The 18964-nt window shown below is 39.3% G+C and overlaps 1 protein-coding gene across 14 annotated transcripts in view; it reads left to right on the plus strand.

The window, feature by feature from the left end:
* The window catches only part of CNTNAP3 (contactin associated protein-like 3), a 237260-nt gene extending 223605 nt beyond the window's left edge, over positions 1-13655 (plus strand). For 9 of the 14 annotated variants that reach the window (XM_054658840.2, XM_054658843.2, XM_063787841.1 and 6 more), the window contains 4 exons: positions 3884-4114; positions 4350-4421; positions 4771-4944; positions 9107-10351. In XM_054658840.2, coding sequence (XP_054514815.1) covers positions 3884-4114; positions 4350-4421; positions 4771-4901 — 434 coding nt within the window. In that variant the 3' untranslated portion in view covers positions 4902-4944; positions 9107-10351. Of the gene's footprint in view, positions 1-3883; positions 4115-4349; positions 4422-4770; positions 4945-9106 lie in introns of all 14 variants that reach the window. The other 5 variants (XM_054658842.2, XM_054658853.2, XM_054658845.2 and 2 more) reach the window with 4 other exon arrangements.
* Positions 13656-18964: the final 5309 nt, after the last annotated feature.

The raw sequence follows: 18964 nt of genomic DNA on the forward strand, positions 1-18964 counted from the left end.
TGGGTGCAGATGAAGGCTGCACCTGTGGCCAGGTTTGCACTGCAGCAGAGGAACACTGAGTTTGGGGAATCCACCGATTTTGTAACAAGCACTAAGCAAGTATTCTTTGTCCTGGAGGGGGTCATGACCTTATCCCTCAATGTTGCTTGCTTCAATTATAGCCTTGAGAAGTGGCCTGAGTAAAGTGCTGTCAGCATCTTGCACTTCTTGGCAAACCCAGCAAAGCATGAGGAGACACTCAGAGCCAATGGTGGATTGCCTCTTTCAACATTACAGAACAAAAACACCCAAAAACCCTATAAAAAGTCAAGAAGATAGGAAATTTTGTGGGGTTTTTTTTTCCAAGAAAGAGCAATGATTATATCAGTTAGTCCTTTATTGGTAAAATGAGGAGGCTGCACTAAGTTATCTTCAAGATTCTCTTCGATAGAAAATTCTAAGATTGTTCTAACTTGGCCCATTAACCAGGATTCAGTGGGCATCACAGATGTCTTGAGGTCTTTGAAAGTATAAGTCAACAAAACTGATGCTGTCCAATAGAACTTTCTGTGATGATGAAAACGTGTAAAGTCTGTGCTGTCCTATGTGGTAGTCCCCAGACACACTTGAGATAAATGAGTTTTTAAGCACTAGAAATGTGGCTAGTATAACTGAGGGACTAAATTTTACATTTTATTTAATTTTAATTGATTTGAGTTTCTTTTTTTTTTTTTTTTTTTGAGATCGAGTCTCACTCTGTCATCCAGGCTGGAGTACAGTGGCGTGAACTCGGCTCACTGCAAGCTCTGCCTCCCGGGTTCACGCCATTCTCCTGCCTCAGCCTCCCAAGTAGCTGAGACTACAGGCACCCACCACCATGCCCGGCTAATTTTTTTTTTTTTTTTTTTTTTTTTGTATTTTTAGTAAAGACGGGGTTTCACCGTGTTAGCCAGGATGGTCTTGATCTCCTGACCTCATGATCCGCCCGCCTCGGCCTCCCAAAGTGCTGGGATTACAGGCATGAGCCACCGTGCCTGGCCTGATTTGAATCTCAATGGTCACATGTGGCTAGTGTCTACCATATTGCACAGTGTAGAAGACTGTCCACTTATCTAGTCGTTTTTTCCTTTAGTTCAACCAAGTGGCACCCTTTTGTAAGGATAGACATCTGTCTATTTGGCATGACTTCAATGGGCTGGGAAGACAACCCTATCTCAAATATTTTTTTTCCCACAACGTCAAGTGCCAATATTTCAAATTCTGTATTAGAGATCCATTCTTTTGACTCTTCTGCCAAAATACACATGCCCCTGAAAGTGTTATCAAAAGCCATGACCAGGAATTTGTGCAAACATGAATTTACTCGGGAGCAGGCTTTGATGGAACAGAATAGAGAATTGGAAGGGGGCTGGGTGCAGGACCCCGAAGTTGAGAAAGCCCAGAAAGGGAGGCAGACAGGTCACCATACATTTTTGATTAGAGCTATTCAGCTAAGAGAAGCAAAAGTGAAGGGTTTTGACCATGTTGCCATGTCAAGGTAATAGGAAACTGTATCTACATGTCACCACAGTTAAGAGTTGAGTTCTACTGTTGGTTAACTGATAAACAATAAATAGTAGTGCTGGCTAAAACCTGGGAGTACAGAATCACGAGTTTCTTCCTGGATTGTGGTGCGATTGCCAGGTACACTTCAGAGTGGGCAAAGGAACTCCTTTCTTTCAGATTTTCCAGCTTAAAGTATATATGGTGATCATTTTCTAATTAAGTCATTTATTAAAGATGTAAGAAGGTTCTACTCTGTTTCATCAGCTCCAAATTAAACAATTGCTCAAGGTTTTTATTCAGGGTTTTAAAGAGAAGTCTGGCCGGGCGCAGTGGCTCATGCCTGTAATCCTGACACTTTGGGAGGCCGAGGTGGGCAGATCACAAGGTCAAGAGATCGAGACCGTCCTGGCCAACATGGTGAAATCCCGTCTCTACTAAAAATACACACAAAAAATTAGCTGGGTGTGGTGGTGCATGCCTGTAGTCCCAACTACTTGGGAGGCTGAGGCAGGAGAATCACTTGTACCCAGGAGGCGGAGGTTGCAGTGAGCCGAGATCGCGCCACTGCACTCCAGCCTGGGGACAGAGTGAGACTCCATCTCAAAAAAAAAAAAAAAAAAAAAAAGGTCTGCCCTAAAATTATGTGATTCTTCTCTAAACTACAATTATTTAATGTAAAACCATCTTGTATCATGCCAAAAGATAAAAATACTCTTGTTAAGATCGTGTGGCAGACTTTATTCAGGACTATGGCAATAGGTATAGGAATTACTGGAATGGGGCTTTGCAGTTGAGGAAAGAGACTGAGCTCAACTTCAAATACAACAAGGAGAAGTGTGGATTCATAGCCAAAGAGCAGAGTGGCTGGGGTGGGGTGTCTGAGTGGAAAACTACAAAATGGGAGAGTAATTCTTGCTAAACTGACTCACCAGGTTTCCTGGTGATGCCAGGCCAGGGTTGTCAGACATCACCTGCGGGTTGGTGAGAGGGATGAGAAAGGTGATTAGATATTGAGAGTGATCAGATATTGAGGGTGGGAGATTTGGGTTAAAACCAAATTGGCAGGATTCTTGCTAAGCTGGACGATGAAAGACCAAAGGTCAGGCTGGTTGAGCAGAGAGCTTAGAGTAGCCTGACCAACATCTGGTCATGGGGAGAATCTTTGTCCATCCTGTCAAAGTTCTTTCTTGGAAAAAATAAATTATGTAAAGATCCTTGAACTGGAAACATCATAGAAAAATAGAAATGTAAGAGAAATTGTCATTCTGGTCAGGATCTAAATGTACTAGAGTAAAACCAAAGAAGAGTAAAGAGGGAAAAGTGAGAGAAGAAAAAGAAAAATTTCCCAAGCCTCTCATTTAGGGAGGAACTGTTGTGGGGAACCCCGCGGTGGTGTGGGAGGGAGGGTGGGGAGAAAGAACCATGCAATCGCTCATCTCACTGTTGGGAATGGGGGAAAGTTGGAAAAAGAGGATCTGGTTTTCATATAACAGTGTGAAGGAATGATTTTGATTGTGAGGGCTAGGGAAGTTGAGCTCTCAAACTCACAAAAGGGAAAGCAGGAAATAAGAAGGAAATTGATTAAACCAGCAAAATAAAAGGAAAAAAATAATGTGAAATAAATAGTGTAAGATAAAAAAGAATAAAATCAGATATAGTGGTTATTCCTCTAAAGACAAATGGACTAAATTCTCTCAAACTAGCTTTAAAATTAACAGTTAAATGCTCTTACAATATTGAAAATGAAGGGGCATGCCAAGAACTAGCAGGCAACAGCTGATAAATTTAAGAAATGCAGCACTACTTTCAGATAAGATTGAATTTAAGATTGGAATATAATCGAATCTTAGATAAAGAGGGATATTATCTGATGACAAAAGATACAGTTTATTAAGATAATATGAAAGTCATCATACAAAATAGCAACTATAGTATGAAGGATTTCCAGAGCTCTGCCCTCATCTCCAAGAGTCGCTTTTCTGTAATCCTCCGGATTATTGGCTGTGAGCGCCATTAAAATTTTATTTTAATGCTATATTTTAAAAATTAAATGGCAGAGGATTTCTTAAATTTATGCCATGTAACCGCTTTCCTATGAAGCTCTGTTACTTGCAGAGAGCCAGCCATCTGCACTTGAACGAATCTGTTAAAAACCTGCCTTTCATAACCCTGACAATGGAAATAGTTGCCAGACAGGTAAAGATTCACGGTGACCTCTCCTGGAGTGAAGGAACGAGGGGTTCGGAGGGACCTCTCCTGGAGTGAAGGAACGAGGGTCGCTGTCTTGCAGATGCGGGGCGTCCCTGCGCCCCCATCTCCGCCGCTGCGCCCTAACTGTGTGTTCCCCTTCTGTCCTCAGAGGCTGCCGGCGCGGACCCGGACACAAGGCGGGCGGCGACTAGTGGCTTCACTGGCTGCCTCTCGGCGGTGCGCTTCGGCCGCGCTGCTCCCCTGAAGGCGGCGCTGCGCCCCAGCGGCACCTCCCGGGTCACCGTCCGCGGCCACGTGGCCCCTATGGCCCGCTGCGCGGCGGGGGCGGCGTCCGGCTCCCCGGCGCGGGAACTGGCTCCCCGACTCGCGGGGGGCGCAGGTGTGTGGCCCTCCACCCCTGCGCACCTGAAACTGCGCTTCTCTCAAATGTTTGTGAATTTCTCAAAAGCCTTCTTTTCTCGGTCTCTGTCATCCTTCTTTTTTTCCTTTTTTAAAATACATTTTTGTGATGTTCTTATTTTAATTCACTTTTAATTGACAAAAGTTTGCTATGTGTAAATTGTGGCGTGATTAAATCAAGCTAATAAACATCATTCTCCCTTTCCCTGTTGTAGGTCGTTCTGGACCAGCGGATGAGGGAGAGCCCTTGGTTAATGCAGACAGAAGAGACTCTGCTGTCATCGGAGGTAACAAGGCCCTGAATGACCTGGTGCTTGTCATTATCGCTTTAGATAATGATACCATTACTTAGCACAATGGGAAATATATGTAAGAATCAACACTCAGTGGTGAGGTCAGAGGGGTGCTATGTATTGCGGTTGGTGGTGGTTTTTTGTTTTTTGTTCTTTGTTTTTTTTTTCTATTTTGAGACAAGAGCCTCACGCTGTCACCCAGGCTGGAGTGCAGTGGTGAGATCTCCACTCACTGCAACCTCTGCCTCCCGGGTTCAAGCGATTCTCCTGCCTCAGCCTCCTGAATAGTTAGGGTTATAAGAGTGTGCCACTATGCCTGGCTAATTTGTTGTGTTTTTGGTAGACACAGGGTTTCTCCGTATTGGCCGTGCTGGTTTCGAACTCCTGGCCTCAAGTGATCTGCCCGCCTCAGCCTCCCAAAGTGCTGAGATCACAGGCGTGAGCCACCATGCCCGGCCTTCGTTGATTTTCTGAGGCAGTATTTGCTGATTTCAGCTTCCCTGGGGGTGCTCAGCATGTAAGAATTCTGCTGAAACAATTTTTTTTGAAGAACAGTTACAAAGCTAATAATGAAAAGTTATTAATTTGAAAATAGCTGTATTCCCTAGGACATGTGGGATATTTGTCACGGTAGTGACAACTGTTGGACGGACCTGAAGTAATTATGTTCAAAGCAATGGAAACCTCAGCTAATTATCAGAGCATACACTTTATGGTACTTTTCTTCAATGACAAATAGTATGATTTAGATACTCCCATGACAGTGTTTCACTTATTTAAGAAGTTTTTTGTTTGTTTGTTTGTTTGTTTTTTGAGACGGAGTCTCGCTGTGTCGCCCAGGCTGGAGTGCAGTGAAGCAATCTCGACTTACTGCAAGCTCCGCCTCCCGAGTTCACGCCATTCTCCTGCCGCAGCCTCCTGAGTAGCTGAAACTACAGGCGCCCGCCACCACGCCCGGCTATTTTTTGTATTTTTAGTAGGAGCGGGGTTTCACCCTGTTAGCCAGGATGGTCTGGATCTCCTGACTTCGTGATCCACCCGCCTCGGCCTCCCAAAGTGCTGGGATTACAGGCGTGATTATTTAAGAAGTTTTAAAGGCACACATTATTTAAAGTGTATTGTTATTTTAAAGTGTAAAATTCCCTGTCATTAAGGACATTTACAATGTTGTGCAGCAGTAGCCATTGTATGTTTCACTTTTTTTTTTTTTTTTTTTTTTTTTTGAGACGGAGTCTCGCTCTGTCGCCCAGGCTGGAGTGCAGTGGCACGATCTCGGCTCACTGCAAGCTCCGCCTCCCGGGTTCACGCCATTCTCCTGCCTCAGCCTCCCGAGTAGCTGGGACTACAGGCGCCCGCTACCACGCCCGGCTAATTTTTTGTATTTTTAGTAGAGACGGGGTTTCACCGTGTTAGCCAGGATGGTCTCGATTTCCTGACCTCGTGATCCGCCCGCCTCGGCCTCCCAAAGTGCTGGGATTACAGGCGTGAGCCACCGCGCCCGGCCTGTATGTTTCACTTTTAATCATACTTTGGAAAGAACTAATCTAATAGGCTAAGAATGTTTTGTGGTTATTTTTAATTGAAGAAAAGTGAAGTTAAGCATAGCTTAAAAATATGTTTTGGCAATGAAAACTTTTTTTCTAAAATATAATTTATTTAGAGCTGGTGCAAAAAATAAGCATTCACCTTTCCTTGTTAATTAATGAGTGAATTATTGAAATCTTTGTTTGTTTGTTTGAGACGGAGTCTCGCTCGTCGCAAAGGCTGGAGTGCAGTGGCGCCATCTTGGCTCACTGCAAGCTCCGCCTCCCATTCTCCTGCCTCAGCCGCCCAAGTAGCTGGGGATACAGGTGCCCACCACCACGCACGGCTAATTTTTTATATTTTTAGTAGAGACGGGGTTTCACCATGTTAGCCAGAATGGTCTCGATCTCCTGACCTCATGATCCACCTACCTTGGCCTCCCAAAGTGCTAGGATTACAGGCATGAGCCACCATGCCCGGCCGAATTATTGAAATCTTAATTGTATTCTTATTCTGCAGACTCTCCATAGCACATGCAAGAGTAAACTAGTTGTGTTTGTTTCCTTCAAAATGACAAAACAATTTCGACATAATAAAGTTCTGACTAAATTTCAGTTGAGGATATTCACATTTCCATCACTATCTCAATTCTTTTTCTCTTAGAAATCAGTAAGGTGTAAATTAAAAATACATGACCTGATGAACAAAAACTGTTTTAAACAGTTTCCAGTGGGAATGTGGTCAATAATGCATATCTAAAAGGTATACTTTCGTGTTCAATTTTAAATCAAATCCAATCCTAAATCAATCATGCCTTTTTAGGAGATTTTTTTCATTGCAATGTAAAAGCAATTTCAACATGCCGAACATTTTCACGCTAGGTTTCCAAGTCCTACAGACGTTTACACAATGTCAGGGTTAGTACCCAGCTTTTGGTGAGAAGGAAATGGGCAAGTTGATCATAGAACCAGCTCTTATCTTTGGAATTGTATTATATTGCTGGTGGTCAAATATCACTGGCAAGATTGACGGAGTAAACGTAAGGAGACATCTTAGCAGTGTTCTCTTCCGCTGAGAAATTCTTAGCCTGAACGAGGGGATGAAAAGGAGTCTGTGGAAGGCTTCCCCTGGGCTTTCCCAAAGGCAGTTTGCATTTTCTAATAGGGACTGGCTGAAGATATAAATTAATATTTGTGTGAAGTACTTTAAATGTACGATGTAGGCAGTAAAAGCGTGGGGGAGGAAATATAATTTCTCCTCATCATTCCTAACTTTGTAGTTGGGACAGACCTCTGATTAACAAGAGAAAAACAAGCAAGTTTACTAAGGCATGCAGCCCACAGCACGTGGGAGAAACCTCAGTGAAACTCAAAGCGCAGTGGCTTAGAAGTCTGGTTCATCTTCAACAATACATTTGTGGAGAAATGACAGGACAATGGAAAGCAATTTTAGGTGTCCGAAGGCGAGAAACCGTGGGAAGATAAATATATGGGAAGAAACTAGTGGAGTACGTGTGTTTGTACATTCTTCTGCTGACATCCCTGAGCTGGTAAGAATGGTCTCCGGTAAAAGGGAATTTACATCCTGTCTTTAGATGAAAAGAGGGGAGGATCTAGAGAGCTCTTCCTCCATTGGCTGCTTCTTAATTGCCTTTACTTCAAAATATTTGTCAAAAAGGCATATTTGGGGGTGACATATTCTGATTACCTTCAGAAGCTTGTCTTTATACACATTTATTTCTTTTAGGGTAGATTTTACTTTCATTTGTCACTAATATGATTGCTTCAGTACACAGCATTCTGTGGCATGGCTTCATGCTTTAGCACTCTGGCTCTGAATTAAAGCCTGAAACAATTTATAAAGATACTGGTATCCAGGCCTTCCATTCATTTATTCTGATTTACTGACTTAGTGTGCAGCTAGAGTCGAGAATCATGGACACTGCTAATGGTTTCAATATTTTAAAACATTTTGCCCAGGTCTTTCAAATAATCCACATTCCAGGTAAAAAAAAAATGAATAAATATGCCTGCAATATTTTTGGTAATAGGGATTGATTACATATATGCGACACTACTGCGTTTGAAAAGTATATTATCGGCCGGGCGCGGTGGCTCACGCCTGTAATCCCAACACTTAGGGAGGCCGAGGCGGACGGATCATGAGGTCAGGAGATCGAGACCATCCTAGCTAACACGGTGAAACCCCGTCTCTACTAAAAATGCAAAAAGTTAGCCGGGCGCGGTGGCGGGCGCCTGTAGTCCCAGCTACTCAGGAGCCTGAGGCAGGAGAATGGCGTGAACTTGGGAGGCGGAGCTTGCAGTGAGCCGAGATCGCGCCACGGCACTCCAGACTGGGCGACAGAGCAAGACTCCGTCTCAGAAAAAAAAGAAAAGTGTATTATCATAAAAGTATTTGAAAAAATTTCATTAAAATGTACCCATTTCATTGTACTAACAATAACATGTAATGATCTATGATGATGCAAACACTCTATACTTGTAAAATGATTTAAAATTTACCACTTGTTAACTGAAGGATGTACGCGGTCTTAGAGACATGTATGTCTCTATTCTTTTAAATCTGAAAGCATTATCTAAAACCCAATCATCATATACCTGTAGGGAAAAAGCCTAACACAGCCATATCCAAAAGTCATAGTCCGTCAGAAGTATGTTAAATGTTATAAAATTACTTGACCTCAGCATTTCTGAGTTTTGGTGTTTTCAATTTATAATATAATAGGTGGTTGGTTTACTTTAACCAAACTTAAAAAGCAATGATGTCTGCAAAGCCTCTGATTGGACCAAAAGTCACCATTTATACTCTGACATTGAGGCCAGGCACGGTAACTCACACCTGTAATCCCAACAATTTGGGAGGCCAAGGTGAGAGGATCACTTTAGCCCAGGAGTTCGAGACCAGCCTGGGCAACATAGCAACACCCCATCTCTACAAAGAATAATTGTAAAAAGAAAAAAATAAAATAAGCTGAACGGTGGAGTGGGCCTATAGTCTCAGCTACTTGGGAGGATCAAGGCTACAGTTAGCTGTGATCATGCCACTGCACTCCAGCGTGGGCGACAGAGTGAGACCCTCTCTCTAAAAAGAAAAAAGAAAAAAAATTATGATGTTTTATTCTTTTCTCTCCCTAGGTGTGATAGCAGTGGTGATATTTATTTTGCTTTGCATCACTGCCATAGCCATACGCATCTATCAACAGAGAAAGTTACGCAAAGAAAATGAGTCAAAAGTCTCAAAAAAAGAAGAGTGCTAGGACAGCTCTAAACAGTGAGCTCAATGTGCAAAACGCAGTCCATGAAAACCAGAAAGAGCGAGTCTTCTGATTGGCAGCTGTGGCTGTCTCTATCACCGTGACTGTGGACTTGCCTGCTGTTGCCATCAGGGTGCACACAGCAGGTGCAGTGCTGTCACCTGGCTGAAGACCTGCAGCCTCGGAGCCTCTGGGAGGTCCCTTTCTCCCTCGGTGAAACACAGTCCTCCACATCAATTTCCAAACAATGAATTAGGTATGGCCATTCATCACTGTTCAGTAGTTTCCCCGTCCAAAGGCTCTCTTCCAAAACTGCAGTTTGATCTGTGTTAATAATTGTGGGGTTTTAGATGAGAAAATGACTATAAAGCTGTGGCCCTACTTTATTTTTTAAAAATGACAGAACTTTTGTTCAGATGTAAAAGACAAAATTGCACTTTAATGTTTTTTGTTACTTGAAAACATATCTGGGATCCCTTTTTTTGGTCCTCTGCTGATATTTATAAAACAGGAACTGCTTCTTAGACTACCTTCACTGGCATTTCCATAGTCCTGGAGTCCAGAGCCAAGTGGCCTATCTAAAATTCACAGCCCTTTTATTCTCCTGTGTGGTGGTTAATACAACGCAGGTGAAGCCTGGAAATACTACCATTATTTTTGGTGTATTGCTTTTTCTAATTGACTGTTTTTAATGATTTTGATACATTTTAATGTTGAAATTAATATTGAATGTTAGCTATGAAATTTTAGTATTGAATTTTATAATGGAACAGAACATTGGTAGGTAACAAGATGCAAGAGGATGTCAATACAAGATTGTCTGCCTGTTTTTCTTTGTAATTTGTAATTGTGATCTTTTGTAACTTGTGATTATGTTTTTAACTAAATTTACAACCAGATACAAACACTACTTCTTACACAGAGTTATCCTTTATTTATATCATTAATACGTGAATGAAACATCATCCTAACTTACTTCCCCAAGATATTGAGAGGTCATATCTGTTTTTCTTTATCATTCATTTCTTTTTCTAAAAGTTGTTACTGATATGCTTTTGATTTCCTATGACTCTATTATGTTGTACAGAACATCTTTTCAATTTATTAAAAAAATAGCTTAACTGAAGATCACTAATTCCTTTTCTAAATTTTGAACTGCTCTAGGCATAAATATCATTGTGTATTATCCTTTCATCTAATCACTTTTGGAATGTAAACTGAAGGCTGTTCACTCCAAGTTAAGTTAGCATTTACATGATGTTTATTAAATCTGCCAGTCTGATCACAGGTTTATGACCATGGGGCCAAATTCCCATAGATTACCCAAAATTGAATATGTGCTATTAACTGGAACATGTCTCATTAAGGTTTACGTACACACTAAGACAGCAAAGGATTGGAATTAACTTTATGGAGACAGTTCCAGGGACTAATATTGAAGCAGTGGTTATTTGATAATGCATGGAACCACCATTTGGATTTAATAAACCAATTATATAAAAGCAATGATGCTACACTCTTCATATTCCAGATACCAACTGCCTACCGAGGACTAATGAGATGGTATATTTCTTCCACATCAGGGCAAGCTGAAAATATATTGATTCAGCGTTACTGTTACATAAATGAATTTCCATCTTCTCATATGTGTTATTTTTGAAAGAATGAATACACTCTCTATCTTAAATCCGCTCTTAACAAATGATCTCTTCTCAGAATACTACATCTGTATTGAGAGTACAGACAGCCCATTGGTCACTGCACCTTTTGCAAGACAGCGAAACGGATGCATCAAATTGCATTGATACATCATCACCATCAATCTTTTGCACTGATTTTTAGACTTAATCTTCTTATTTGAAAATAAACTCATTTTTAAATAAAATAAAAAATATTTTAGGGAAAGCTCTATAAAATTAAAATTACAGAATTATATGCTTTTTAAAATTTATGCAAAAATGTGCAGACAAATGTATTCTGTATTGGTTTATGTATCACTTTGCCCTTGTATATTTTGAGATTATTAAGATTTGTTGACTTTTTTGGTTTGATATTTATCATCTGTTAAATTTTTCCTTTTAAATTATTAAATGCAAAGTGCAAGAAAAAGAGATAAATATTTACTGATTGCTAGATGTAAAAATATCTATGAATATATATATTTAAACTTCTGCCAGAGAGCAACCATCTAACAGTCAACTTACTAAAATCTAAATTGAGTACTTTTTACTGTTGCAGAGAATTAAGTCACTAAACGTTATTTAGATATATAGATGCTAGTTGCAAGTAACACCCTTTTGTAATATAAAAGTAAAAGCATAATAATTTCCCAACTTTTGTCTTCAAATTAAAAAAGAAAATAGCATATAATTACCATTCTTCATTTGAGAAAGCTGAAGATTCTGATGCTTAAAAACTTCAGAATTCTAATATTAAAAATAGAGTGGTTCATGTGATATTGAAGGCTTATCTCTGTAAAATAGTGACACTGGTGAGTGGTATTATCTCAATATTTTTGTCCAAATTCACCTTAGGAAATCACTGTAAATCTTCATTGTTTCCTAAAAGTCATTATTACGGCATAAACTTAACATACTTTGATAGTAGTTAGTACTGATACGTGACATATTCTACCCCGTGTCTCTATTACTCTGTCTCTATTACTGTGAAAAGTCACAGTAAATTTAACATTTTCTTCCAGACTGTGTATGATCTTTCATTGTAATAGAGACATGGAGTAGGATAAGTCATGTATTAACATATAAGATTTTTTTAACCTGCTCCCTCAGTTTTATAGATGAGACAAAGATAAGGTTGTAAGAGCTAATCTCTTCAAGTAGGCAGTACTAGTAAGTTGTCATGCGTGGACTGAACTCCTGACACTTCTGTCTCTTAACTTCAATCCATAGAGAAGCCCACCTTCCTGCCTTCCCAGTATTATTTAGCGGAGGAGAAAATCATATTAGGCTGTTTGATACTCTGTTTGCCTAGACTGACCAATAATTCTGGATCTTTGTTCACATCTTCTCTGAAAGAATATTTGATGGGAAATCTTTTTTATTTTTTAATTTTTGTGTACATACTAGGTGTATATATTTATGGAGTACATGAAATGTTTTGATACAGGCATGCACTGTGAAATAAGCACATCATGGAGAATGGGTTATCCATCCCCTCAACATTTATCCTTTGTGTTACAAACAACTTAATTACACTCTGTATTTTAAAATATGCAGTTAAGGTTTTTATTGACTATAGTCACCCTATTGTGCTATCATATAGTAAGTTTTACTCATTCTTTCTACTTTTTTTGTACCCATTAACCTATCTCCACCTCTGCCCCACCATTATCTCAGCTGTCTACTACTTTTTTCAGCCTTTACTAACCATCCTTCTACTCTATATCCATGAGTTCCATTGTTTTGATTTTTAGATCCCACAAATAAATGAGAACATGCAATGTTTGTCTTTCTATGCCTGGCCTATTTCACTTAACATAATGACCTCCAGTTCCATCCATGCTGTTGCAAGTGACAGGATCTCATTCTCTTTTATGGCTGAAGAGTACTCCATTTTGTATGTGAACCACATTTTCTTCATTCATCTGTTGATGAACACTTAGGGTGTTTCCAAATCTTAGCTGTTATAAACAGTATTGCAACAAATAAAAGAGTGCAGATGGAAAATTGATTTTGATGGCTTTTTTCTTTAATAAAACATTAATTTCTTCATGTATAACTGGAAGGCAAACAAATGATCCATTTGCTTAGTTTATTCTTGAATCCATAATATAAGTGACAGAAATGGATTACTAAAATATACTTGAAGTTGGGGAAGAATGATATGGACACATTTTAAATCAAAACATGATGAATTGGCTGTTTAACCTGCTACCTCATTGGCCAATCTGGGGCAAGATGAAAGTATTTGTAAACACTGTTTTGGCAATTATGTGTAAAGAGAGAACCAATTTTTTAATTAAAAAATTGAATTCTAAGAATTATAGAGCTTTTCTATTGGTAAAGACATTAAATATCATAGAGTCCAACGCTTTTCTCTTCCTTCACATCACTCCCAATGGATGTAGCTCAGGCTAAGTTCATTGCTGATGCGTTGTCAGAACAGCCACTCACAGTTTAAGTGGGTATACTTAAGTGCAAATGTGAATAATGTTTTAAGAAGGTTACATAAAGTTGCCATTACTAGGAGTAGTAGCAGAATTTATTATGGATTAATCATATCGTCGGGAAAATGTACTGAAGCACTACTTCCTGTGGTATTTTTTTTACAAAATGATAACAGTTTATTGCCTATAGGTTGATTATGACCTAAAATTATATTTTTGCATTTTATTGTGCCATTATATATTTTAAAATGTGAGGTTCACATTGTTGCATTTGCTCTGTGAATAAAAATGTCTAAAATCATAAGATGAACTTTTAGATTTTGCGATATGAAAATTTCTAACTTAGCTAGCTTGTGATGGTACCTAAAAATTTAAGAAAGCCCTTAAAATAGAACCTCTGTGACTGCATGAGCACTTTGTATGACTCATATCACATTTTAACTCCTTAAGCAAGCCAATGAGGTAAAACATATAATTATCCCCATTTTTGCAAAATTCACAAAGGCCTTCACTGCTTTGAGAAAACGTTACACAGATAATTACTGACAAAAATGGGTTAGAATGCAGGTCCTGAGATGTCTAGTTCCTGACCAATCCTACAGGTTGCCTTGCTCCCATAATATGCTCCAATCTACAATGTTCATCTTAATCTGCAGTGAGTAAACATAATTGATAGCTAAATTTACTTCTTGTTCCAAATCTTTAGGATATGATTCATGTGTGTTATATACATACATACATATATATGTGTATGTGTGTTTATACTTACGTATTTTTTTTTTCTTATTTTACTTCTGGCTAAGATGGAGTAACAGGGAGCATATTTACCCTCTAACCCTCCTGCATGAAACAACCTCAAAGCAGACAAAATATATGAAACAATGGTTTTCAGTACACTGGACAGGAGGCACGGAATGTAATCCCTGAAAGATAGGAAACATAAGATGTGTGCTGTGAGTATCCCAGCTTACGACTTGAGAGAATTTGAGACAGCAGTGCGACAATGGAGATAGATAGCTTAAGGAAGCCTAGCAAGTCTCTGAATGGAGTAGCTGTTGCTGAGAGTTCAGGTACACGAAGGTGGCTAGAGATTGCAGGATAGAGTACCGGCGAGGAAAGAGCTGCATTGGAGAAAACTTTGCAAATCTGGAGAGGGTCGCCCTTCAGTGTGTAACAAAGTGCATGAAACTACCTGAGGCAAGGGAAAGAAACACTCAAAAGAATTACAGCAGCATTTATCAACCTTTAAAAAATTATTGACCTCAAGGAATCTTTTTAAACATCTTTTCTAGTCACCTCTCTATGAATTTTTTTATTTTTATGTTTTTATTTGTTTTTTTTTTTTTTTTTTGAGACGGAGTCTCGCTCTGTCGCTCAGGCTGGAGTGCAGTGGCGCGATCCTGGCTCACTGCAAGCTCCGCCTCCAGGGTTCATGCCATTCTCCTGCCTCAGCCTCCCGAGTAGCTGGGACTACAGGCACAAGCCAACACGCCCAGCTAATTTATTTTTTATTTTTATTTTTTTTGTATTTTTAGTGGAGGCAAGGTTTCACCGTGTTAGCCAGGATGGTCTCGATCTCTGGATCTCATGATCTGCCCACCTCAGCCTCCTAAAGCGCTGGTATTACAGGCGTAAGCCACTGCGCCCGGCCTGAAATTTTAATATCGCACATGCACTGCATATCTCTTTAGTACTATATGTATATCTGGGCTTTACACAAAAAGAATATTTTTCTTCCCTTCACTTCTCCCATCCCCCCCAAAAAAACTAATTTCTGTCGTTTTGGGGACAATATCTCTCTCACTGAGAGTGCATGTTCACACACAACCATGAATAGAGGTGGTTGCCATGGGCTATACCAGAAATCCCTGTAATTAATAGGGCATTAGGTAGAATATTCATAGGGGTCTTGCCTCAGTCCTGGCAAGTCCTAGACCATGTATTACTATGGCGGCCCCACTAAACAAATCTTCAAAGATTTGGAAAAAAAGATCAAACCGTTTCCAATAACTAATTGGCATCTCTGAGCAAAGTTCACATGTACTTCCAGTAACATAAAACTATCCAACACCAGGCCGGGCACGGTGGCTCATGCCTGTAATCCCAGCACTTTGGGAGGTCGAGGCAGGCAGATCACGAGGTCGGGAGATGGAGACCATCCTGCTAACAAGGTGAAACCCCGTCTCTACTAAACATACAAAAATTAGCCGGGCGTGGTGGTGGGCGCCTGAAGTCCCAGCTACTCGGGAGGCTGGGGCAGGAGAATGGCGTGAACCCAGGAGGCGGAGTTTGCAGTGGGCCGAGATTGCACCATTGCACTCCAGCCTGGGCAACACAGCCAGACTCCATCAAAAAAAAAAAAAAAAAAAAAAAAAAATCCAACACCCAACGAGGTAAAATCACAATATCTGGTATACAATAAAAAATTACCAAGTGTGTGAAGAGGCAGAAAAATAGGACCTATAATGAGGATAAAAATCAATCTAAAATGACCCAGCACATACACAGATGTTAGAATTACTAATGAAAAATATTATGACTATATTCCATATTTTCAAAGATTAGGATGTGACAAGAAAAGGCTTAAACTTCGAGAGATGACAATGTTAATGTATGAGATTTAAAAATGCAATGGATGTAATTAATGGCAGATGAGAGTTTTCAGAAGAAAATATTAATAAACTTGAATATATATAGCAGTAGAAAGCATCCAAAATGAAACAGAGACAGAAAAAAAACAAAGAATAATCAGAGTATCGGTGATCTGTGGGACAACTTCAGTTGCCTAATCTGTGTGTATTTGGAGTTCTCAAAGGAGAAAAGAGAGTGGATGGATAGAAAAAAATATTTTTAAAAATTAATAATATTTTTATTATTAAAAAATAAAAATTTAAAAATATAAAAATAAAAAAATTTAAATGCAAGGCTCTGAATGCTGTTTTTCCATACCATTTCTCTAGGTTGTATTTCTAGCAGCAACCTTGAGAGGTGAAAAAATGTTTCCCTTTGGAACGTTAAGCAGACTTGTCTACTGCTTAATGTAAAAGCAGTACATCCCCCAAGCTCAGTGTTTCTTTGCTGCAATACAAATTTATTATAGCATGTTCACCGTTGACTTGGATTCCTCTGTTTTATCCTTGTGAGATTTGGGGGACAAAGTACACTGATACAACATGACACTCACGCTAGCAATGCCGTGAGTAATGAAATGTTTGTCTCTGATCCAGGACTGTTGTGTCTTCCCCCTATTCATGAAACAGTAACAGACTAACTTATTAGCTTATAAATGGGGTAAAATCTCAGACACTACATTTCCTCGTTAATATAGATGACTATTATTTGTGTCTACCAACTATTGAAACTTTAATCATGCACTTTTGGGACTAATGTTCCTCTACAGAACCTTGATGTAATATTAATGTGATCCAGGTATATATTTTACAGTATAGGCTATAATTTTTGGATATCTGTTATAGAATCTGCCTTTTTACCAATGCTTAGTTCTTCTCAAATGGTTAAACTGATAGGTCTAGTGTAAGCATACAACCCTGCTATAGCTTTAAGGCTTAGCTACCACAAGATATTCCTCTGAGACTTTTTATGAATCTAACAAGCTATGATAACAAAGGAGTTCTCTAATTTCGTTGGGTACTTCAATCAAACACTGAAAATGATTAATGACTTTGAGGGCAACACAATATTCAAAATGAATCTTGGTTATTAAAATTATAGGCTATAATTTAGTTGATATATTAAAAACCACAGAGAACTTTCTAGATGACTACTGTATAAAAGTAGAAGCCCTTATTGGTTTTTCCACCAACTGGTAAAACCAATTGCTCAAACTGATTTTATTAATCCAAAATACTTATTCAAATTTCAAGAAAATCACAAAGAAAATTTCTTGGAAATAACTTATTAGTACTTAGCATAACCAAGGATCAGTTACCAAAGTGTAAAGTTTTAAAAGTCATTTACCAAAGAAGAAACTTTTCATTTTAATTAAAGCTTTCATTTGAGCTAAAGTTCTACTCCTAGATAAAATGTTAATGTGATCTTGTCCCAAAATGCTCATAAACTCTCATTTTGTAAATGTTACAAGAAGGTATGTGACTCTTGGCTTGAATCCTGCTCTGACAGATTCCATATCATTGAATTTGTATCCTGTCAAGTATTTACAAAATTAATATATGTGCAGAGTCATGTACACAATTAAAACAAAATGTATTTCCAAGAGGGATATGATTGGACGTATCCCTCCAAGATAATGAGTTTATTGGAAGAAACACACTTAGCATTAGAACTATGCTATAAAAAGCCATTTTGATTATTTTTTTAATCACAAAGAATCTGTTTAAGCTCTATGAAAAACACTAGAGAAGACATGGTTCTAAGGATAAAAGTGTTTAGGGTCCTATAATCTGGACATCCAGACCCATGTTAAATCTGACCTAGAGGCCTATTAAAAAGCCTCCAGAAGCAGACAACTTCCAGTAGACATATTCCTTCAAGAGTCTACAGATCAGGAAGATGACATTAAAAGTATATTCAGTTATATGAAGCTTTCACTCAAGATATTTCAGGTAAAACTTCATGATCAGAAAAACATGCCCTCATTTTGATTCTATTTTATCACTTGGGTACCCCTCTTTTTCTCACTTTTTTCATTTTGTCTTAGTTCAAGGTATTAGGCTATGAAAATTGAAATCCCAGTCATTTTTCTCATTTTCTTGACTAATTTCATTCTGATAAACCCTGTGAACTCATTGCAACTTTCCAGAATATTACTAATGCTAAAGCATCTAGACGTTATGGCTAAAATGCAGGTCCTCAAAATTAGCTGCAGTTGCTGATATTTTTTAGAGCCTCATGAGAAAGATAATGGCATATGGAATTAATGATAAATTATGACCAATTATTTTCTCATAAAGCTACACAGAAATCATTGCATGCTTTTTCTAAACTCTGGGATTTTATTCTGAATACAAAAATTAATTAAATTCAGGTGACATTTGATAAATAAGTGACTATGAAAAACATACTTGTGTCTCCACAAGATATACTCTTGGAATTATTATTATTATGAAGAAATCATGATTTTCTATAATCATATTCAAACATAAACATTGTTTTGGACATCGTGTTCTGGCCTTTCCATTTACTGAAACAAACCATTCAGTTGCTCATGTTTTATTGAAACAATGTGGTAGTTTATAAAGAGGGACTCAAGAATTTATCATATATATGTACATGTATACATATACGCTTCATTTTGTGTATGTGTGTGCTTGTGTGTGTAGGTGTGAGTGTGTTTGTGTGGTGTTGAGAGGTGACAGCGTGCTGGCAGTCCTCAGAGCCCTCGCTTGCTCTCGGCACCTCCCCTGCCTGGGCTCCCACTTTGGCGGCATTTGAGGAGCCCTTCAGCCCCCACTGCACTGTGGGAGCCCCTTTCTGGGCTGGCCAAGGCCGGAGCCCACTCCTTCAGCTTGCAGGGACGTGTGGAGGGAGAGGCGCGAGCGGGAACCGGGGCTGCATGCGGCACTTGCGGGCCAGCTGGAGTTCCGGGTGGGCATGGGCTTGGCGGGCCCCACATTGGGAGCAGCCAGCCAGCCC

This window comes from Pan troglodytes, chromosome 11, assembly GCF_028858775.2.
Source record: "Pan troglodytes isolate AG18354 chromosome 11, NHGRI_mPanTro3-v2.0_pri, whole genome shotgun sequence".
NCBI classification, from domain to species: Eukaryota; Metazoa; Chordata; class Mammalia; order Primates; family Hominidae; genus Pan; species Pan troglodytes.